At 40.5% G+C, this 25,095-nt stretch overlaps 2 protein-coding genes across 3 annotated transcripts; both read right to left on the reverse strand.

Annotated features, from left to right (window-relative positions):
- Positions 1–255: 255 nt before the first annotated feature.
- LOC131240550 (CASP-like protein 2D1) lies at positions 256–2,919 on the reverse strand. Its single transcript, XM_058238845.1, has 3 exons — positions 1,958–2,919; positions 1,564–1,675; positions 256–565 (listed from the first exon to the last, which is right to left on the reverse strand). The coding sequence occupies exons 1-3, from the start codon at positions 2,122–2,124 to the stop codon at positions 305–307; spliced, it is 540 nt and encodes a 179-aa protein (XP_058094828.1). The 5' UTR covers positions 2,125–2,919; the 3' UTR covers positions 256–304.
- A 1,405-nt stretch (positions 2,920–4,324) lies between these two features.
- On the reverse strand, positions 4,325–25,095 carry LOC131240538 (probable beta-1,3-galactosyltransferase 2). Of its 2 annotated transcripts, none has more exons than XM_058238836.1 (11): positions 24,673–25,095; positions 22,455–22,551; positions 21,683–21,744; positions 21,322–21,533; positions 21,158–21,221; positions 13,773–13,845; positions 13,481–13,601; positions 7,456–7,543; positions 7,245–7,370; positions 7,051–7,160; positions 4,325–4,862 (listed from the first exon to the last, which is right to left on the reverse strand). In XM_058238836.1, the coding sequence occupies exons 1-11, from the start codon at positions 24,783–24,785 to the stop codon at positions 4,714–4,716; spliced, it is 1,215 nt and encodes a 404-aa protein (XP_058094819.1). In that variant the 5' UTR covers positions 24,786–25,095; the 3' UTR covers positions 4,325–4,713. The 2 variants fall into 2 exon arrangements, with proteins under 2 accessions (XP_058094819.1, XP_058094809.1); XM_058238826.1 differs by having other exon boundaries at positions 21,683–21,747; positions 24,673–25,094.

Consider the following 25,095-nt stretch of genomic DNA (forward strand, 5'->3'; position numbering starts at 1 on the left):
GATGCCTTCTCTTGATATCATGCTGATCTAATCATTATGCTGTCCACGACCATCCATCAATCTCTCTCAACCATTAATTTCTTTTCACCATGCAACCCACCCAAAGATCAAATAAGAAAGAGAGAGAGAGAGAGAGAGAGAGAGAGAGAGAGAGAACTTCAAAATTCAAAACCAAAATGAGGTATGTCAATAACCCAGATTCAAACATGTATATTAACATAAATGTAACATCCCATTGTTTCCCATTTATATGAAAGACTTGAAAAGAGTCCTACATTGAGACAAACACATCCACATCCTACATCTATTCCTCTTCCTCATTTCCTTCCTTAGATATACAAGGAGCCTCAAACTTGGTAAAAAGCCTATAAGCTGAAATAACAGCTAATATAAGGAAACAGATGAAGACCACAGCATGTAGGATCAAAGACACCTTGGCCTTGCTACAAAACCTGCCATAAGAAGAGCATGCTTCACTCCATGATACTTTCCTGTCACCCTTATATCCTAGATATAATATCTCAGCCACTGCAGCCCCTGATGTCACCATCAAATAAGCCAGTACCTGATAAAGATGGCCCACCAACCAAAAATCAGGAATAAAATATACAAGGGACCCACAAGCTACCCCACCCATTTTCCATTTTGGGAACTGAGATTAGTATTAGGAATAATGTTTAATATACCAAAAATGGAAAAATGGGTGCATGTGTGTGTGTGTGTGTGTGTGTGTGTGTGTGTGTGTGTGATGGATGTGTGTAAATCAAAATCTAAATGATCAGATGAAATTTGTAAAATTTAAATTTTCAAATGGGGAGAAGAGGTTTTGTAGTTTATGGGGCCAATTGAAATTGTAGTCCTCTAGCAGTCGACACGTGGGGGCCGTTGTTGATCCTATGGGACTGACATCGATGAACCGTGGTTCGGAGTTCCGGCTGATTGGATGATCTGGTGGGTCGGATCATGGTCTTTAAATGGACGGTTACAAGTAAAACGCCCATTGATTCTTTCTACAGGCAAATGCCCTTTGACTCGACAAAAGGATTTACCACCATTTAGCATCGAACACAAGATGAACGGTTGTGATCCCTGATGTGGTACCCACTTAGAGTGGATGTAGGGACCAAGGGCAACAATTTAAGGTGTCCTTATGGACTACTAAACCCATCAAAAATAGAAATCTTGCCTGCCGGACTTCACTAGTGAATGCTAGATCCCAGCCACCGGATACCTTATAGGCATATATGCACAACAATCCGAGCCACCCAAATCGTGGGCCCCACTGTGGATAGAGCATATCCTCATCATCACAATAATCAGACAATCTTAACCATCCAATTGACAACCATCAAATGGACTGTCAAGAAATAAAAGGTCCGTTTACAAATTGAATTTGCAAAATCAGATGGTTAAGAGCGAAGATTGGCCTATAACCGTGAAGGCCCATAATTTGGATGGTCAAGAATCAGACACATGCATGCATGCCACGTGTACAGTGGATGGGTTATAGAACTCTATTGAGACCAGCTAGCTGATGATAGCAAGAAGCCCATATGGGAATACCTGATCAGAAACAAAGAGAATCGTGTCGCTGATGAAGTATCCGAGCCATGCATTGAAGACCAAAGCAAGAAGAGCATACGCAGCACATATGGCATTGATGGAAACCAAGTACCTGTAAAAATTAATCATGTTAGCATGATTCAGTGATCAATGGTCCCATCACGCAATGATCCAGACCGTTGATCACATGGGTACCACCATGGATGGATGATTACCCATAATTATCCCATAAGCCTCGATCGTTGGCCCACCGATGAACGGTTAAAAGAGAAAAACATAGCAACAATCCAAATTATATGGAAAAAAGGGCCAAAATCAAAGGGCTTAAGCTGACCAAGATATGGGCCCCACATATAAAATAAGAATTGAAAAAGAATAGAGAAAGAGTGCTTACTTGAGGCCAGATAGATTGGAGAACTGAAGCATCCCATAGTCAGCATTGAACTGCTTGTTTGTGGCCATCACCCATATGGATGCCACACTAAGTGGGATGGTAGACAGCCTTAGACATATGTCTACCACTCTCAGGCATTTGGGATTGTTTTCATCACCATTTCTCATCCTTCAGACAGACAGACAGAGAGAGAGAGAGAGAGAGAGAGAGAGCTATTGGGTTTTTAATTGAAGTAGTTTGTGAGGGGAGTGTAGAGATTGGATTGTAGGTGGGGTTTTATAAATGGATCCAAAAAAAAAAATAGTATGGATGAAGATAATCAAGGGTTTGTGAGTGGAAATGGAGCTGTTGTCGTTATTACTATGGTTTTAGCTAAGGTGGGATTTTATGATCCTTGTGCAATGACACGTGTACGACTCTTGTTCCCTTTGTTTAAGTGGGACTCCTGTTTGAGTGATCTGGACCGTTCCCCACAACCTACCTCACCGGAACATCCTAGCTGTCCAAATTGAAATTGAATTCCTCCTCATCCGTCTATTTGTGGGACTTCAATTGATGGGTTAAGATTATCCACTTTGAGAAATTATTCCATCATAATCAAACAACGGTCTGGATCTTCAGACACGGGACACAAGATCATACAAATCCACTTAATTTAAGGATGTTGTTGGGTCCTTTTTACAGAACCTTTTTTAAAAAAAGTAATATTGACTTTGGTTGGGAGAGGGGGAGGTAGTGGGTTTGCTTTCACACTTTGAAAATGATGGAAACAATGGGATTTTGTTGGCATTATGATTACAACAAGAAAAAGGGAATGAAAGCATGCCACCACCCAAATCTTTTTGAATCTCTCCATTCTCCATCGTACACGTGGTTCTAAGGTTGGTGAAGTCAGATAGTCCATCTTTGTGGGCCTGTCCCTCGTGGCCCATGTCATCAACAACTGGAAAGATCCTACAATCGAAGCCATCCCATCTGTGGAGTTCAAACATGCAAAATATCAGATTAGGCCATGTTCTTCCCAATATTCAAAGATAATCCAATTTGTGGTTGTAAATATCCGGCTAAATGGACAGTTTAATCGACGGTCAGGATCTACAGCTGTAAGTGTAGCAATACCATGATCAGCCCACAACAATGTGAAAGGGGATTTTTACCGCGAAATCCAAACCACCGGTTTACCAAATAATGCCTCCACAGGGAGGTGCTTTTGAAGAGAGCAAATTACAAAAATTCCATCTATTTTTTTTTTCTTTAAGAAGTAATGAAAGTTTGGACTTGTGGGGCCCACATGGTATGTGTGAAACATCCAACCCGTTCAACGTATGAACCCTGCTATGTTAGTCACACGAACAAATAGTCAGGCCGATCAAATCATCAAATGGACTGGAATTGATTTTGGATGTCTTGAGTGATGTATATTGTTTTTTAGGATTGGACCACTGTATGATTAGATTCTCCATAATTTTGGTTTATCTAATAATAATAATAATGTTGGTTTACAATCCAGACTTTGTATGATTAGATTCTCCATAATTTTGGTTCATCTAATATATATATATATGAGCAGTAGTGTAAATTCACCTATATATATATATATATATATATATATATATATATATATATATTAAAAAAAAAAAGCACTCTTTCCTTTAATGAAAGCACTATTTGGTAAAATCCCATTGAGGGAGGAATTTTGGGGTTTAACCAAAAAAAAAAAAAGCCATCAAATCTTGGGATTATAGGTGAAATTTGACTTTTATGCAAAATACCAATCCCGAGCAGTAAACAGATCAAAGAGCTATCATGGCGTATAATGGAATATGCATTTCATCTTGAAACTATCATGTCACTTTGTTTACACTCGTGTGATATTCACAACAATCATGCTTTCGTAATTAATCAAAAGCTATGTTATTAAAATGTTAATTAATCAGGAAAGATGAATGCTCACATACAATGTTGCATCTTAACCTTCACATTCCACATTCTTTTCCTGCCGGTAGGTGACCTGTGTAGAACATATGAGGCGTACAAAAGGTGGGCCGCACCATAAAGATCACATGGGGCAAAATTTGGACCAATCCATTCATGAGACAGGTACACCATCAAAATATTAGCCCAATGGAGTACTCTACACCACAAATAAATTCAAGCTAATTTTGATAAATGAGAGAGAGAGAGAGAGAGAGAGAGAGAGAGAGAGAGAGATGCATTTCAAGTGGAACTTGCAATACAAGGAATTGCAATTAGGGGTCTGGCTGTCATTATGATTTAGAACGGTGCCACCCTTCCTCAATCATGATTTGCGATTCAGTTCACAACCAAACACACCCTAATAAATGATATACAAAAGGCTCATCCAAAGATAGAACTGGCATTTGTAATTAGGGAAAAAGGGAGAGAATCCACTGATTTATGAAACACAGGCAGCAAGCAAAGGCTACCCAAAAGGATTAGCAGCACTTATTATGTAGCTCGTGGCCATCGTGGAGTAACTTACAACAGCAATAATGGCCATCCAAGCACGCTTTAAAAGAATGGGCCACGGGCGGGCGGGCAGGCGGGCGGGCCGGCGGTGATTGTTGGGTCTCTTGCTTCCTTTCTGCTTTAGGGGGTCTTCTCTTCTCCCTACTAATAAAATGGAAGAGGTCCCCCCCACCAGCAGTCAGACCTCTATAATGCTACACATGAAAATTACATACATTCTCTATATATATCACATACAATACCCCAACTCCTACACCCTGCCTACTTCAGAAAACTGCACTCCAAAGTGCATTCTCTCCTTCACCACACCGATGGTGAACCTCTTTGATCCTTTCAGCAGACTTGCAAATGCCGCTGCAGCTCCAGTCGAACGAGGCAACGCAGATGTTGCCCGCCTGGGCCTTCCACTCGCAATCTGTGTTAAAATAAAGCTCCGATGTTAGTTTCACCATCCGACCGATCGTCCGAGAATAAGATATTCCATTTATGTGCATGTGTTAACATAAGCGATAGAAACACCATGAAGAAAGCAGTAGAAGGATGTAGAAACGACGATTATTACCACGGAAAAGCACCACAATCCACGATCCAAGGACAGCTCAAGTTTGCATATTACCAGAGTTACCAGAAGAAGAGGAAGTGAAAATGGGTATGCGGCCTCTCTCATTTTCTTTTTCTTTTTCTTTTTTTTTCCTTTTTGGAAGTCAGAATTGCATGTATAATAGACACGATGCACGTCCACACCACCACACACACCAAGTTTAAAATGGGTATATCAGGTACCATATTGTTCACCACAATACGCCCTCATATCGCCCTGTTTCAGGCCAATGAAACCGTAGCATTCATGGATGAGGGGCAATAGTTACCTGTTTTGAACAATACATTCACCCATCACGCGCAGACACCTCCCCCTCCCCAAAACACGCACTTGCACGCAACAATAAACACATGCATCACGACATATATAAATTATGTTGTATCATGATCCTGACTTTTAACAGTTTGAACTAAAATAATCGATCATTGAAGCTGTCTGATACTTCAAAATTATGACTTCCAGAGAGAGACCCATGATTCTTCAAGATTAAGAATCAGACATTGGGAGAACGGATAATGATTATAGACTACTGGCACAACTTAGAAAAGAAGAGGCACAAAATGATAAATTTGCAAATAGAATGTTGGAAGTTTTAAAATAGTTATCTGCAAAAGCAAATGTAGATAGTCCTATACCCATCATTCAACTTCACAACATGCATTTCATATAACAAGTATAGGCACGTAATCAGGCCATTTTCAATTACAACTAAAATGGCTATGATAGGTTCCTGTTGTAGAAAAACAAAATTCCTGAATTTAACAAACAGGATTGCAGTTATTAGGAGAAACAGTTCTATGTTTTTATGAAATGCTTTTACTTGGAATGTATTTGGAAGTGGCCCTTTATGCAAAAGTCCTCTTCTTCCTATGAAAAGCATCCACAGGAAGGCTGCCAACTTGGGACAGATTTATCAGAAAGGGTCGTCAGACCATTGACCCTGAATGCCCCCAGTGCAGCTGTCATCTTGAATTACAAAACAATCAACTCCCATTCTGATCTCATGGAAACTTTGCCAACATGATCAATACCCAGGCGGGAGCGATGGATACCAAGGGATACTTCAAATTCCTTTGGAAGGTTCCCCTTGTGTACACCACACAACAGATTTCAAAGCTCTGATCTCTCAGATTAGTTGGAACTCAGAGAACCACCTCCATAGATCCTTGCCAAGATCCACTGGCAGATCAAAGAATCTGGCAATAGTTACATGCCAAGATATCTCTTGCCAGCAAAGGATACTATTCTTCAATTTTGGCTTCAATGAGCTCTGCAGCTATAACCTTGCCATGGGTTACCTGAACCACGCCAGCACGAGCTTAACTTCAATAGCTCCTCTTGGGAGACCCCAGGAGGGAGTAGGTGGTGGCATCATTAGGAATGAAACCCAAAAAAAAATTGCTGCTTTCCCAAACTCAAGCCCTCAACTGCATCAGTCATTTTGCTGAACTTCCTGTTCTTATTTTTGTATGTCCAGCTTACTCACCAAGTGCAGATCACCCCCATCTAAGCCAAGATTATTCCGGTAGTGCAATTCTGGAGCTCCTCACCCAGAAGAACAGATATTGGAACACAACTGAATCAATTCAAGACTGAAAGCTGCTCTTAAAGAGTTTTGCTTATTGTAAGGTGACACGCATCTACCGAGAAGGGAACTCGGCAGCAGATACCATTAAGAGGCATTGAACCTATTCAGTACGTGAATGGGTTGATGACCCTCCAGCCTTTTGTATAGTTATCTCACTATGGAGATTCGAGCTTGTGCATCTGTTCATTCTCATGGTTAATTTATATTCTCATGTCTCAAATCCATCCCAGACATCATCATTTCTCAGAAAAAACAAAAAAACAAAAGGCATGAAGATCCAAAGAAGAGTTCAATGGTAAATGTCTAGGGAGCTCTAAATAAATCATTGAGACTCCAATCAGAATTAAAGCAAATTGATCCATCGGTAAGAATCAAAAGGCAAAAAAATAATGCAGTACAAGTGTACAACTTTACCAGGTGGGGTACCGCAACATAGTCTGCGATCATCAATGTGCTGAACATCTAATCCAATAAACCAGGATCCTAATGAGACATCCTCATTTGCATACTTGTGTAGCATATGCCTGAGAAGATTAGAAGGACAACAACATCACAAACAAGACGAGATCAAAAGGTTTCACGAGAAAAGATTGCATAAGTAGGCTTACTGATTTATCGATATGTAAGTAGCCAAATCTTTTGAGATTGCATAAAGTTGGCCCGTAGCATGGCGGAAGTACTTGTTTCCTGCCTCCCCAAATTTCCAATACTCAGGTTCATGGTACCTCACTCCCCTGTCCCAAGACAACGGAAAATTAGAAGCTGAAAGCTAAAAGATCCTCGTCCACCTACCAATTGAACCATTTTGAGAACGCTTACTTTTGTGCGAGGACAGGACCAGACTTCATGCATCCAATATAAACCCGGGGCTTTGAACGGTGTCTGGCTAATGTAGTTCCAAGTGTTGCTGCAGTAATAGCAAAAGCAAATGTGGTCAATGTAACAAAGGAACAGCATAGAGAACTACATAAGAAGAATGACACAAGTATTCAAGTTCTATTTACAGTGATTACACTGACAAACCTCTTTCCTAAACAACTAAGATTTGCTCCAAACTTGTAACACTAACAGTATGAAATTGATTTTGCTTCTGTTCCAAAATGGAGATATAACTAAATAACTAAATTCAAAAAACGTAGTAAGGATTTTATTCTTTAAAATAAGGGATATTTTTAAAGAGGTTTGATAACCCCAGAGACCCACCTACATGTAGCGCATGTGCTAAGATCAATGATATTCAAGCCAGTAAATTATACCAGTCTCGCCCTGTCAAGGACCCAGCCTGAAAAAATCAGGAAGTTCCACGCATCGTGTGGTCCTCACCTATATCTATATGTTAAATATCGAATGTTGACCCTTTTTCATTTACCATCAATTTTAGCTGGCACATATGGGACCCAGCAAACGAAAAGAATGGCCTGTTTTTGGTCCAGGTCATCTGCACACTGGGGCCCACTTGATGACCAACTTTGATGACATGGATGTGGCACACATGGGCAGTTGCATACACATGTAGGTTTGCATGTAGAGGAGCATTTGGGATTTACAAACCTTTAGTTTGTGAAATCGCTGATGCATAGTCTTCGAGAAAACAATGTTTAGTTTTTTTTTTTTACCTAATGACGACAAGGAGTCTCCGCCCCTTTAAGGCGAGACTATTCCCTACGGATGCACGCAATCACCCGCCAACCACATGCATCAGGTAATCCACGGGGAGGGGACTCGAACTTGTGTCTATGGGGAGCAAACCCACGAACGAAGCCGTTCGCCCGACAATGTGCAGTTTGTTTAATTTTTACGGCGTAATACAAAAAAAAACAAAAAAACAAAAAAACAAAAAAAAAAACAATTGCAGATATCCATAAACAAAGGTGCAAGTTCCCACAAAGTATCTCTCATTTACTTGGAAAAGCAACCCCAGTTATTAATAGTTTGACCCAGGGGGGTGGGGGCGGGGGCTGGGGTGCGGAATGAATAGGTCTATAGGTAATTATTGCAGAACATAGACTTATAAGCATTTTTAAAGTATGACTATATCAACCACTGGATGCTAGCTTTTGTCTAATCATAAAGACAAACCAAAACACACAATCTATGTATATATACACATACAAATAAACATATACACATATGGGAAATGCTCCTATAAGGCCAACCTTACTATAACTTACGGTAAGGTCAAACTATATGGGCCCCACTATGACGTGTATGTGGCATCTGACCCGTGCAGCTATTGATTTCCCTCCTAAGCATGGAATGTGCCAGAAATTAATTGACGGGGACATCACGCGCACACGCACCCCCCCCCCCCTTTACGCACGTACACAAGGAGGAGGGCCCCACCATCGATCTGGATCGATGAGGACGTCCAAGGAGAGCTTCCTAGTTAGAGGACTGCGTTTTGGTTCCTTGGAATGGACCCGATTGTCATGTGAATCTCACCATGGGTTCTCATGATCGTGGCCCACTATTCCAAACGGTCTAGTACTTTGAGTTTTGGTTATTATTGTTATTAAGAACATTATAGACAGTTTAAATTACTTTGATTAGTTGTTATTTGTGGTTACTTCATCTCTCCCATCTTCGAAGGGCTAACTACCATGGTGCGAAGCCACACCCATCCTGATTCACCTCAATCTTCTACCATCCATATTCACCTTTCTCTACAGCCATTCAACCTTCAAATCCATCATTACTTTGCAGTCAATCCTTCTCTACAGCAGATTTCTGGAATCTGGCCTTGCAAGATGGCTGAAACTTCGGCGGAGCACGACAAACGAACCGTACGTCGGATCAGGCCGAAACTTGGGGGGTTTGTAGCCCAACCCTAACCGACCAGCCCTAAGGAGGGAGTTTTTGGGTTCGTGAGCCCCACGCACGTGCAGACAGCCCGCAGCGCACGTGCGTCCGGCCTGGCCTACCATCCACATGCACAAGCTAGCTTCAAGTGCACTCTTTCCTATCTTTCACTCCTCTCTTACCTGATTTTCCTAACCCTAACCCTAGGTTGTCTTCAATCTCAATTTCTTTGCCCCTTTTTCTAACCCTAGGGTTTTTCCGAATTGAAACTTGTGAATCCCTTGGATTGGGGAAAATATTCCCGTGCATGTGTGGCTGAATCTACTCTTCTTTTAGTATTGTTTGGTCTATAATTTTAAATTGATCCAGCCCTAGCATGTGTAGGCCTGGACCCGCATAGATTCCCCTTGTTAAGTGCTTGACTTTATGTTGGATGTGGAATTTTGTGTGATTATTTCTGAACTAGTATGATCTAAAGCCTGGAATCTTGCATAGCATGCTTTAATTTTCATGTCCTACATCATTAGTTGTATCCGAAACTCAGTTGGACCACATCATCTAGAATAGTACAAAATCTAAAATCACTTCACGGGCTCACCTGAGTTCTAGAATGACTTGAAAGTTGGTGGAACCCCTCATCCAAGTGGAACACAAAATGAACGGGGTGGATGTCTAAAACACATCTTGGTGGGGCCCAAAAACAATCAAAAAGACTCAAAGGGTGTTTTTCGGAAGGTAACGATAATTTTATTAAGAGCACCGAGATGGCACAAAATACAGCTAAGAAAAAGAAAATTACAGCTTAAAAAGGAAAAATATTTTAATGGTTTGACACCAACTCTCAACTATTTCTCATGGTGTGGCCCACCTTTGTCATGAATCAAGCTAGATTTTGGGCTCTAGGTATAACATGAGGAGATGCATCTGATGGACGGTGTCGATGATCGACACACATCACAGTGGGGCCCACAGAGCTCAATCTTACTAATAGTAAGGTCGACCTTAAAGGAACATTTCCATAATATATATATATATATATATATATAGAGAGAGAGAGAGAGAGAGAGAGAGGCATACATATACATGTAGATGTATATATACACACTCATATATATAGTGGACCATTCGGACTGCATATACGCATCATGTGAGAATTCTCATGAGAACAGGTTCCGAGCATAGCATTACTCATATAGTGAAATGCTCACCTAGGAACTGGTTCTCACGAGAACTCGTTAGCACTTTTTGATACATGATGTGAGCACAAAATTTGAACGGTCCACTAGGTGAATCACCTCATGAAACCCCCCAAGGCCCAAAAGTTAGCCTGATCCAAAAATCCGGTGGGCCATAGCAAAGTGGGAGGGAATTCCCTCCCTTGATTTGCCTCTCATTTTGCTATGGCCCCACTAGACTTTTAGATCGGGCTAAGTTTTGGGCCGTAGGATTTTCATGAGGTGACTCATCTAGAAGACCATTTGGATTGCATATACACATCATGTGAGATGAGTTCTCAAAAGGTTCTCACAAGTTCTCATGAGAACCGGTTCCCAGCGGAGCATTACTCCACATATATATATATATATATATATATATATATATATATATATATATATATACACACACACACACACACACACACACACACACACAGTGTTCAAGTTGTCAGTATCGCTACAAGTTTCGCTGACTGGAGATAAAGATATAATATCGTTATCGCCGATAACCGGAAATGCGAAGAAAAATGGCGAATAATGGGGAAAATGATGGAAATTTTTAGTAAAACTTCAAGGCATGCCTAAATACACATATTTGCATATTTAGGAATAAAAAAAATTACAAAACAATGCATTAAATAATAAGTTTTCATTTAATGGGGCTCAAAAAGCATGCACTGCCATAAGAAATCGCTCCAATTGTAATCAAAATGAGTTCATATAATACTTTATGGGGCCCACTATAATCAAAATCGCTCCAATTGTAATCAAAATGAGTTCATATAATACTTTGTGGACCGAGTCAACTCTATTGGGCCCACTTATTTATATACTTTTATCCACTCCGTCCATCCACTTTACCATATAATTATAGGGCTTGATTCCAAAGATGAAGCATATCCAATGATTAAATGGACTGCACCGGAATAAATAATGTGAATTTGAACGTCTATCGTTGAAAATTTCTTAGGGGCCATAGAAGTTTTAGATCAATGTAATTTTTGTTTTTTACCTTCATCGATGACTATGCGATCTTATGGACAGCTTGAATGACAAATAAAGATCATTGTGGGCCCTAGGAAGTTTTCAACGGTAGGAATCATTGTCCCCACTACTTTCTATGGTGTGGTCTACCCAAGCTTTGGATCTGTCTAATTTTTGGGTTCATGACCTAAAATGATCTCGCCAAATGGTGGACCATGTGGATATAACACATACGTCATGGTGGGGTCCACGGAACTTGGTGACATCCAAGCCACTGAGGTCGGCACGCCCGCCGCTTTCACTCCCTATAAAAGGGACGCGGATTGCGTCCTACCTCCGCTCGAACGGATTACCGTCCAGGAAGGGATCTGGGGGGCCCACCGTGATGTAAGTGTTTTATCCATGTCGTTCATCATTTTTCTCAGATCATTTTAACATATGAGCCAAAAACTGAGGCAGGTATATGGATTAAGTGGACCACAAATTGGGGATTGAACATCCACCATTAAGAACTTCTTGGAGCTGGAGAAGTTTTGGATCAAGCTGATATTTGTTTTTTCACTTCATCAACATCTACATGACCTTATGAATAGGTTGGATGGTAAAAAAAGCATCACGGTGGCCCTTAGGAAGGTTTTAACTGTGGGTGTCATTATCATTGTATCTTCCTTTGGTGTGGTCCACTGGAGCTGTGGACCTGCTTCATTTTCATAATTAGATCTTAAAACAATCTAAGAAAAGCAATTAACGGTGTGGATAAAACACTTACATCATGGTGGGCCCCACAGAGCCCTGCTCGGACGGATTACCGTCTGAGCGGGGGTTGGATGCAATTAAAGGGTACGTGGATTGCGCACTGAGTAACTTAGCACGCTAAGCGTACTGAGTAAAGTCTGTGGGGCCCACCAGGATTTAAATATTTTATCCACTCCGTCCATCCTTTTTAACAGATAATTTTAGGACTCTAAACCAAAAACTAAGTACATCCAAGTCTCAAGTGGACCTCACCACTGGAAACAGTGTGAATTGAAATTCTACCGTCCAAAATTTCTTGGGGCCACAAAACTTTTGGATTTGTGTTTTCCCTTCATCCATGTCTATGTGATCTTATGAACAGGTTAGATGATAAATAAACATCACTGTGGGCCCTAATGAGGTTTCAACGGTGGAAGTCATTATTCCCACTGTTTCCTGTGGTGTGGTCCACTTGAGTTTTGGGAATTCTTCAATTTTCGGCTCAACCACTGAAATGAGCTGGGAAAACGTATGGACGGTGTGGATAACCCACATACATTCACAGTAGACCCAACTGAGTTTACTCAGCACGATAAAAGCGTACTGACTACTGAGTAACTCAGTACGCAATCCGATTCTCAAAACCCAAAATCCTAAAAAAAAAACTCGAGGAAAAAGCCGCCGATAGAAGAGGTTCCGGAAGGGTACATACTTCCAATCAACGATCCTATTCTACAGGTACATACTTCCAAAAGTTTCTTTTTCCCCTTTTTTTCTCGATTTTTTTTGGTATTTAGGCAGCTCCCAATATTATCGTCGAGAAGGAGTTGTCGGCTACAGTTATCCCTTGACAGAGCCGCGATTTTTGGTCGACAACTGTATTTTACAATAAAAATCGATAAAACCGCCGAATATTCGCCGATATTAGGAAGAGAAACGAAAAAAGTGAGTTTCGGTGTCGCAACTCTAGCGACACCGATAATATCGGCGATATTATCGATTTTTCGCCGATAATATGAACACTGACACCCGTGTGCGTGTGTGTGTGTGTGTGTGTGTGTGTGTGTGTGTAAAGCACAAGCAATACAATAATAGAGGGAATTCTTCACCTATATTTACATGGACATCATCATCGACTTTGATGTAGAAGTCCGCATCCCACATTGAAACAGCTGTGGCAAAATATATCTTCGTTTTGGCTGATAACTCAAGGTATCCTTCAACATGTTCCTGAAACAAGTAATATCAATTAAGATGTTCCTTAGAGGAAAAGGGGGAAGAAAAGTGTAAGATGAAGCAACATCCAAAATTCATATAGCAGATACAATCCCAGACACATCTGTTGGTTTAAAGGGAAAGAAGAAAAAAAGGGCGATAGACGATCTAGAAGGGAGGTATTACCAGCCTCATGAAGTCACCATGTTTTCTATCCTCCGCTTCAATAGCTTTGTCCAGAATACCACCTGATGTAGCACTGGTGATGCCAAACAAAATTGATTAGTAGTTTCATGAAATTCTTAATTTGTGATCCTCATCTTATTAAGGGGCAGTAGAGAAGACTGGACAATTAGCATAAATGAATAATGATAGGAGCATTCTGTATGTGTAAAACTAGTTATACAAGTTATAAAGATGCAAGGATCCCTACTATACTCTTCCACTGAGCTCAACCTTTTCCATCCAAGATACAAGTAAGGATGAATTGCTATTGTGGAACTAATGCTATGATGCAATCATCCCAAATGCAGAGATGGTCCAATGATCCAAACCATCATCCTCTAGGAGCTATAGTGGATGCACCATGATCCATTGGTCAAGCTGAAAAGATTATCCTGACCCCTAATCTGTGGGATTGAATGTGAACTGTTGAAATGTTTATTTTCAAAGTCCACATTTAATTATTTTTTTGGAAAGGTAAAGATAACTTTTTTAGAAAAGGAAAGAGAACGGCAACAAGAAAGGGAAGCTAGACCGCTGAGATAGCAGACCAACTAAGAACCCAAAAAGAGCAGATTACAATCTTTAAGCTTATCAACGGAAGAGGCCCACTCCACTATGAGATGAATCACCCTTTGAACAATAGACTCGACCGTGTTAGAGGAGCCATTAAAACATCTTCCGTTCTTTTCTTCCCACACGGCCCACCAAACTGCCAAGAGAGCCATTCGCCACAGCTTAGATCTCGGCTTTCCACACCTCAAACTGTACCAAGCCAGCAGGAGGTCACGGGCTGAATCCGGAAAGGACCAAGAGACCTGAAAGTGAGATAGGATTTGAGTCTAGATCTGATATATGAATGCACAGTGGATAAAAAGATGGTCCACTGTTTCTTCATCTGCCATGCAGCACAAGCAGATATTTGGGATACACATTCCCCTTTTTCTCAGGTTGTCCACTGTGAGAACCTTGTTCTTGCCCACCAACCACCCAAAAACCGCTATCTTGGGGGGAACTTGAAATTTCCAAACACAAGGAGACAATGCCTCTTCCACTGACGCAGGGGGGGGGGGGGGGGGTGTTGCTGGAAAGATAGCAGTAAAAGGACTTTTCCGGATTTAATTATATCTGATGGTGAAATCATCTGTTCAGCCTGAGTTTCAGACTGGGGACCATCCACAGCACCACCCAGGAGATGAAGAGTTCTGACCATTGGACCACATCTGCATGTGCACCCAAATGGCGTGATGCATGCTGGTGGGCGTGAGTTGTGACTTGCAAAAATGAAATAAAGACTTGGCTGCTTTTCAACCGTAACCCAAATTTACAACAAATCTTGGCTGAAAAGGTCGTTCACAGAATGACTCTGTGTTGGGCCTGTCAAAGGGCTCAAGAGTGTCAATGGAATTGTGGCTCACACGTGCCAACATGACACAATTATGCAAGACCCAACTGCTCATCAGGTGGGCCACACTGCACATGCCTTGGCCCCAAAACCAGGCTCGTTCTTTCATCAAGTAGGCACATGTATAAAAAAAGGATGGGCGAAAAGATTGACCAACAATCCACTTTTTTTTTTAAGAAAGTAACCAAAAATTTTATTGAAGTAAAAAAGGGAAAGGGAGTTCCCAATACAAAGGGAAGGACAGGACACACCAGCCCTGGCCAGAAATGAAACGGTAAAGGTAACACCTTCAGAGGCCTGTGCAAACGATATGTTAGCCCATACTGTGAGAGTGTTAACCACTAGAGAATTTAACGACAGAGACCAAGAAACAGCATCTTCCCCTCTAATCCATTTGATGATTGGCAAGTAGGCCCCTTCCACTGACATCTATTTGGTATGTGGGTGTCCAACTAGATGGGTGGACCAGCCTGAAATTTGGTCCAGGGAACAAACAAGGCCAGTCTCACCTGATGAGTGGCTAGGATCTGATGCATGTATCATGTATGCATGTTAACACATGTGAGCTGCTAATCTCGTGAAAGTGCACACATACGCACATACCACAGCAACTGGTTTCACCTAGCATCCACAACAGTGGGAACAAAGAAGCAACTACAGAAGAATAAGCCGTACGTGCTCTTCAGGATCTACACCTTCACGCTCTTACATGCTATGATCCTAATGAAGGTAGTCACAAGCCACTTCAAGATTTTAATTTTTTCCTCTTTTCTTTTCTTTTTTGGTGTGTGTGTGTGTGTGTGTGTGTGTGTGTGTTCTTCTGATATGCACAAAGAATGAGATTTAAGGGAAGAAGTTCAGTTCCCAAAAACAACTACAGGAAGAGGCAGCATGAAACATAAGCCTAACTACCAAATCAATGGATTCAGATAGCTGGCAGGTTAGTATGCATAACCAATTTAACAGAACGCACTAAGACATGATAACATGGTTTGGGAGGTGTTGTACTCAGTATCAAACATGAAAGCATTCAGAATATAATAACATGCACAGCTAACTGCTATTAAATTTAGCCCGCTTTTCAATTGCAAATTAAGGCCATGAAGTTCAGAATATTTCGAGATAACACTCACAATACGATGCAACTACGAAAGTATTGAATAAAGCACTTGAGTTAATCCTTAATTGGTGCATAATAGACAGCAAATTCAAAGGAATTTCTAAACAAATGATCATATCTAACTGGATAAAATATGTGTGATATGGGTGTCATAAAAATAAATCTCAGATAGACTCCCCCTCCTAATGTTGGTTTTAGATTAAATTTTGATGGGAGCCCCATTGGTAATCCTAGCCTGGTAGGAACTGGGGACATCTTTAGGAATAATGACAGGAACAATGTTCTAAGTTAACGAGGCATGAATATGAACCTAAAGCACCTAGACAATCACCAGTTAATGGGGCATGAACAGCTCAATCAGTATAACTCTTGAATTCCATATAAAAAGAACTATCATATTTCCCAAGTCTTACGCAATAAATCGATGTTTATCCATACTATATATAACACCAGTAGTTTTGGACACTTTTTCCCTTGCCATTAAGTCTTAGGAAATTGGTTATTAGAGGGTAAAACAGTCAAAAAAAATGCAGTTGCTTGGCAAGGGATTGTTCATATTTGACCACACAGGGCACCACGAACAGCCTAGATCAAACCGCTTCCTTTCACTTCTTTTAATGCATGTAGCCTTGACCTCCTATTCTCTGTGTGTAGCCCTCACAAACCAACTAATTAGGAAGACTGTGGCGACAAATGCCGTATAGGCCCACCCTGATGATTGTGTTTGTGTGACATCCACTATGTACACGACATCAAGCCAAAAATTAGGTGGCTCAAGGTATCGAGTGGGCCACAACAAGGGAAAGAGTAAGGATGGATCGCCTACTATTCCCTTCTCTTTTTTTCTCTCCATCTGTGTAGCACCACCTGCATGTAGCCTTTAACTTTTCCCTCCGCCTCTCCTTTCTCTCTCCCTTCCAAATCTCTCCTTTTGCTCTCTTTATCCACTCCTTGCTCCACGTGGATCACACATGCCATACTTTGGTGAATTTTTTGTTGCCAACACTTCAAAATGATGGTGGTTCTCTTGTCCAACATTTCATAATTTATACTAAGGTCTTGTTTCGATTCATGGAAATCGTGGGAAAGGAAACATTGTTTCTCAAGAAACTTTATTTCCATGAAATTGTGGGAAATGAATCTTTGCTTTCTATGTTTGCTTTTAAATAAGATTTTCCTAGAAAATTTGGTGCATGTTTCCCATTTTATTGTTTGGTCAAATAAATAAAAAAAATCCTTGTAGGTATTGGCATGTGCGAGATTAACACATGACATATATGGAATGTTTGAAGATAGACAATGGCGCATGTGGGTGCTTAAGCTCAATGGTGTCACACATGACGATGAGGGGTGCTTGAAATTGTATGATGGCAACTATAACACGAGCACCACATTAGAAAATTTGACGCATGTGGGCACTTGAAGGTAGATGGTGGCAAATGTCCACATAGATACATTGACACATGTAGCACGTATAGAGAAATTAAAGATGGACAATGGCACATGTGGGGCACAAGTGAAAGATGGATAGTGGCACATGTACGACGCAACAGAAGATGGACAATGGAAAGTTGGCACATGTTGCACATGTGAGGCGCTTTGTACACATGAGGACCAAATGAAGGTGGATGGTGGCACAAATGCAACAAAAAAGAAGATGAACAATGGAAAATAGGCACATGCGGCACATTTGAGGAGCTTTGTTCATGTGGGGCCTAAGTGAAGATAGATGGTGGCACATGGCACATTGGCACATGTGTGACAAAATAGATGATGGACAGTGGAACATTTGGATATGTGACGCATGTGAGGCAATTGGAGATGGGTGGTGGCACATGTGTTTTAACTCTTAAGAAATTTATTTTCCTTCAATTGTAGGAAAATGGGTTTCTTATGGGGATAGGTGGGAAAATAAATTTGTTGATTTTCCAATAAAAAGAGGGAGTGAGAATTGGTGTTTCCCACCAATTCTCACAAACAAGCCTTCAAAAGCAATAGAAAATTAATTTCATAGAAAATGATGCTTCCTTTCCTTCCCATGAATCCAAACAGGCCCTAAGTTCATGTTTATGTATAATATGTTATCAGTTAGCTATGCACTTCAATGTTTCAGTGCTAGTGTGAGACGATTAAGTTTTAAAAGTAAATTCCATAGACATGTTGTGCCCCAGTAGTACTTGGGAAACAGAGTGCACATATTTGCAACGTTATGTGTGTTGGCATGTAGAGAGGACAATCAAAATGCATAAAGTACACTAGGCAGCCAAGTCTCAGCACTCAGATGATTGTCCAGTGAATAGGGACTGAAGTAACATTCAACCATTAAAATTCTTGAATTCCATACTCGTGAGTCTCAAACCATAAATCTAGAGTCTTACTGTTCTTACTTCCTAAGTGACTAATCAAGGGTGGACCTCAGTTATACAAACATAGACAACCATAGCCAAAGATATAGACCTAAGCCAGCAGGCCTGAAGTTTGTGCAGAAAAGTAAAGGGTGTACAATATCCTTCAAGATCGAACCAATAGGTTATCGGATCACCTTGGTGTAGACAACCCATTTTGCATCCTAGTGAGTGGATTTTGAATATCCCTTATAGTATGCCATTTGTCAAATTTCATTGCCATTGGAGCCTAATTTTTGGTGTTTTTCACATACAATTGCTTCCATATCCTTCGGATGCATAAACCTGAAATTTTTATGCATCATTCTAGACCTTAGAAGGCATCAACAGAAGTTTCCTTTGAGAGAATGAGTATAGTATGGGATCAAACATGCATCCCATTTTCGGCCACGCAAAAGCCATGCACCCCAACTGCAGTTCTTTGGTCCCTGATTTGGCCATCAGAAAGCTTACCAAAAAGTAAGTTTTTACATTAGTAAAAATAAGAAGAAGAAAAAAAGGTACCCATAGGAGTTAAGAGGCACCGACGCCAATTTGCAGGTGTTGCCTTAGATGTCCAGTCAGCATTAGAGGCACCAATTGCTTGTTCTCTGGAATGGGATACCTATCTACTTCACCAGCTTTGACACCGACAAATGCCTAATCCTCTCTTTACCATCTCAGTTCCCTCTTATTATACTAATTTTAGTCTAATTTCAGCAAGTAGTAGTCTTACTTAACACTTCCAATTCGAGCACCTGCTTTCCTTTATTTTGAATTCTACGCACCAAATCGGAGGTTATTATGCATAACAGGCTGAATGCTAGTGGCTAAAACCTAACAGACATACCCATATAGAGAAGTGAGTATTAAATATGTTTTGGTCCAATTTCCAAATCATACGATGGTGATCACTGATCCAATATTAAAGACTGGTCAGATAAGTAGTCTCGAGTTTTTACTTTAGACATGTTTGGATATCACCAATTCCAAGGAAATCAATGGAAATGGAAAAGGTTTTCCCATTGATGTGACAGTTTGAGATGTTTAGATATCAAAGAAAATGAAGGATTCCACAAAGTTATCATTGCACTTTTCCATACGGATTCTCTGGAGAAAAAAAAAAAACCAATGACATTGTCTTACAAATATGAGATTTCCACTTGCTATTTAAACAAGACCCCTAAGAACGGATTCAATGTTTCAATAATGATCATGGAAATAATCATTTGCCTAATCTAACTTTCTTTTTTCACTTCCTAGATGACACATGGGCGAATTGTCTTGACTACAATTGTATACTTGTGCATATGTGTGCACTAACTCCGCCCCGATGCGACACACCAGCCCATGCCAAGCCCCATAACCTAAAGGAGGGTTAATACCAAGCAGGCAGCTGGTCGTCAACATTTACAAAGCAATCATGAGAATAAGCTAACCCCAAATGGCTGTGAAAAAGATACAATGCTGATGCTGATAACAGGGCTGCCTTCTAGCTGCTCAAGTCCTGATTATTGTTGTTATTCCCTTGGTTGTCAGGGAAGCCCAATCCGCTCAGAAGGAACTTCGACTCAAGAAACTAGCTGTGTTACGCCTTTAACCATGTTTTTCTCTTGCCCTTTTCAAATTCTTATATCACTGTATTTGAAAACATCAATGAAAGGACAGAGTTGGTGCATCCTTCCAGGGTGTCTTTCTAAGAGGAGACCTCGACTTTTTCAAGTGGATAGATGACCTTTTCATACAACTGGGAGACATTCAGGGCATAGCCTGACGACAGCGAGGCCCCATCGGATCAATGTTGTTGACCGTCAAACCATGGGCCCGAATGTACAGAATCGTTTGCTGAGGCAAAATAGACACATGGATGTTTACACTATTATTCCTCATGACAAAAGGACCTAAGATCAGTCCTCTGCACAACAGCTGCCAAGCTTACAAGAAATATTTAGAAGGAATGGCTTCACATGCTAACCAGATGATTGGATCAAGAAATAAACTGCAGAAGTTTGCCACCATCTTCAAAATGGCAGTGACTAATCCATCATTTTCAAAATGGTGGTGACTAATCCACCATATGCGGCCCACACATTTACAGCAATCTGGAGAGTAAAAACCATGGGGCCTATTGTGGATGGAGCATAGCCTGAAAATCACACTGAGCTGATGATCTTAGCCATTTAATTGCGCCCATTGGATTTGGACCACTACACATTTTATTCTACTCATCCATTTGGGCACCATGATTTGGACAATATAAATTGCAAAACTACATGTCACATTTAGGGGATGAGGCACCACCATTTTCAAAATGGTGGTGAACTAAACCATCTTATCCTATGGATGAATATGGTGGCGAACTATACTATTGCCTTATCCTATGGAATCTGCACTCTTATGTCTTAAACTCAGACCAGCTTCAAAAGTAAGTTAAACCAACCTGTGACCAATAACAAAGCGAACGATGATACCCTTCTCTTCCTCCAGCCTCTTTCTTTTCTCACCTATTTTCATTTTTTTTTAAGAATCCAGAAATCAGCTTCAAGAAAGCATGTATAAGAAGATTACACGTACGTAAATAGAAAATTAGACCAAACCATGAACCTTGTGGCATCCAGGTAGCACGAACTGAATCTCTTCGTTTTCGGCTGCTAAAGGCAGTATTAATTCCTATAACCATTAAATATTTCTGTCTCCCACTGGACTCCGTGATCTTTAAGTTTTCTGATACAGGAGAACCATTGAGTATTGACTCCTGTGCAGCCCTTGCAGCCGCCAATTCCATCTCTAAGTTTGAAATTGTTTTATCCAGATTTCTGCATTCCAACAAGCATTTTGTTTTTCCTTATTAGATTCAAAAAAGTATCTTCATAGAGGAAGCAGACTGTATTCAGATTACCCAAATTTCAAAGAAAATGTCGTATCTCAACAAAAACCCACTAAAATAGACAATAGGATAACTTACTGTATGGCAAAGTGAGTCTTTGAAACCTCCCCGATAATGTCCTTAGGTTCTCGCTTGACATTCTTCTGATGGAAACAAAGTAAATTCAACTCCCATCGCAGTGCAAAGTTAATCATACTCAATGAAGGATATAAGAAATTTAAAAACAAAATATACGTGCCCACGCGCGTGTGTGTGTGAGAGAGAGAGAGAGAGATTACAGTACTCTCAGAGCACTATAAGTTATAATGCTCCTAGTTGAATTTAGGCACTTAGACTGTCGAATCCATTGATCTAGACTGTTCATTAGGTCCAGTGCGCATTGCATGGGCTACTATGCGAACATTACATCAACCTAACAAATATTCACCATTTGATCAATGACTGTTAACACGGATGCTCAAGACTGTTTATGCAAAAATAAGTCCAATCAACAATGTAATCCATCTATTTGTTAGGGTCCATCATGAATTTCTTATGATTCGAAAGAATCACTTTTGTTAGGCAACGGTAAACATCCTGTCAAATACTTAGAAAAGGATGACTAGAGAAAATAAAGTCAAACCAATAATGGATTGAATCATCTGATCAGTGCGATTTTTGCGTGGTGGTTGATTAATGTTTTCTGGATTTAATGGATAGTTCAAATCAATCAATTGGACTGTCCAACTAGAAGCACTATAGTTTATAGTGCACTCAGAGCACTGAAGCCTTTCTCTATACATTAACACTCAAGATAGTAAACTCAGAAATTATTGATTTTTAAACCTAATACAAAAGAGGAGGTACTCACGATTTTCGGGTTACACCCATCTGTAATTAGCTTCAGCTTTTCATCTTCGGTCCCATTTATCCGGGTTATGTCTTTTGCTTCAGGTACAGTCCACATTCTGTTACCAAACTTTATATAAGCTACCAACAGCTATTCATAATGCATGGAAAAAAACGCCTAAGGTAGCACTAGGTTAAGATAAATTCAAGATGTAACGGGTAATACGTCTCATGCAACAACCAATACCTACTGAGACATAACATTTCTGAAGCATCCCATAGTGCCCCATTGTTAGGTTGCATCACACATTTTTTTATGCATAGGTTACAAATGCATGGCATCATAACCCTTTCCCTAAGGCTTGTGTATCATTACATACCATATGAGTTTTGTAAGCATGTAAGTTAGCTAAGTAGTATTTTTGCATTCACATATTCGTGGGAGATAAATATCATCCAAGAAACTCGATGACCTAACCACATTTATGAAAATGCTTTAAAATAGATATGAGACTATGGTGATGGGGACTGCATATCTGGTGGGACACCAGGTGGATGTTCTATAGGCCGAAAAGCACAGTGATTGGACAATTTCTACTATCCTGTAGTGTGTTTTGGTCATTAACTATGGAAATTTGCTATTTTTATTTTTAACAGATAATTCCTTTTTCAAACAATTGATCGGATGAATAACCAAGGTTTGAAATGGCTTGTTGCATGACATATCGTTCACCACTGATAACATTATGTTTGGGAAGAAAGGAATGGTAGATGCTTTAGAGATTCTTCCAACTCTGCTTGGATGGTTTCGTCCAAGGCCAAGCGTAGTATCATCGAGTGGGCGTCCATTGATGATAAGCTGAACATGATGTTCCCAGGGATGTAATGTTTCTCTTTTGCGCTTTTTGTTTTTTCGCCGTTTTTTCTTTCTTCCTGTTTCTGCTGTCTGCTATCTCGGCAGGCCTTTGTTTCTTTTGGTCTTCTTTGTTTCCTTCTCTTTCAATGAAATGAGTTATCTTTCAAAAAACATTATGTATTGCCTTTATCGGGATGTTTCGGGCCGATACAGGGCTGATACAGCCATATCATTCATGGGCAATACTGGTACATATTGGGCGATAAGTATCGGTTTCCGACAATACTTTAAACCCTGTGACAAACACAGGCTAATCGTACTTTCTTATTCCCTATCCATTTATTTATTTACAATGGCATGGACTCAAGGGCAAACAGGTCGGACCACCAGTCAAGCCTGTTTGGACTGAACCACCCATAAAAATGGGTCAAAGTCCGGGTCGACTTTTAAAACACTTGTTTCATAATTACCATTGCACGAATCATACTGAAAACCCACCTCATCAATGTGTATGCATACGTGTGTGTGTGTGTGTGTGTGGAATAAATAAAATAAAAATAATTCAGCCCCAGTTTGCTAATCAGCCCAAACTTCTAGACATTGTTAGAAGAAAAACAAAATCATGAATAACCAAGAAGAAAATTTCCAGTTACACTTTCAGAAACAGCTGATTGCTAATCCTACTCTCAACTTGCATGCCGCCCCTTTGTACATGTGCGGCATGTATGCAAGATCCGTGATGCTCATCAAGGCACGGAATGAATGCATCCGGACCAAAAATAAAAACCAGGCAGCCAGTCAAAACAATAGACCCAACCTCCAGAATTCAATGCTCAGTCCAGCAAATAAGATGGTCCGACTGTCCTGATCTTCAGGCCATGGAACGTCCACAGTGGGGCCCACCTGATGGGCAGCTCAGATCTCATGCAAGTGTGGGACGCATACAACGGGCGGAGCTGCTAGGTTTAGCATTCCTCTTCAGAAATAACCTCACCATAGAACCAACCAATGCATCAACAAATCACAAACAGATAAAAGACATTTTTTTTTTTTTAAGTAGGCTAACTAGGCCTGATCTACAGCTTCAAAATCCGAATTCTATTGCTAACACCACAATTACTAAATTTCCAAGCCCGTCCCTTTCCTTCAACTCAAAACATCCAATTCCAGATCTAAGCCGTAAAAATCCCAATTCAGACATATCCCAAACTCCCCGTCCAAACAAACCAAAAATTCACCCGAAACAAACAGAAAGAAGTTCCGCAAAAACGCAATTTCCGGAAAACCCACACGAATTGCTTGCCCAGTCAAAACCCAGATGCAAAAACCCATAGAAGTAAAGAAACAAACAGAAATTAGAAGAAGAGGGGATTGGGAATGACACCTGTTAGTGAAGAGAAGCCCAGCACAGAAGCTTCCAAGGCAAAGTAAAAGGGTCCATTTCCTTGAAACCACACTTCTGTAAGGGACTTCTCCTCCTCTGCACTTCAACGACATCTTCTCCTTCTCCCTTCTCTTCTCTTCTCTCCTCTTTTATCTCATTCAACCAAAGAAAAGAAATGGGTCTTCCAATCACTCCAACGGCCAAAACCCATTTCAAATCTGAGTAGGTTAGAGCCACTCAAGAATATCTGAGTAGACTCGATCATATAAAAAAGAGGAAAGATATGATGGAATTGCAGAAAATCGATTACTGGAATTTTGGGGCGGAATCAGCTTCTGTGGGAGCTCTGAAAGACAGAGCTACAATGCAGATAGAGAGAGAGAGAGAGAGAGAGAGAGAGTATTTTTCTTCTTTTTATTCTTT

This window comes from Magnolia sinica, chromosome 1 (genome assembly GCF_029962835.1).
Source record: "Magnolia sinica isolate HGM2019 chromosome 1, MsV1, whole genome shotgun sequence".
Lineage (NCBI taxonomy): Eukaryota > Viridiplantae > Streptophyta > Magnoliopsida > Magnoliales > Magnoliaceae > Magnolia > Magnolia sinica.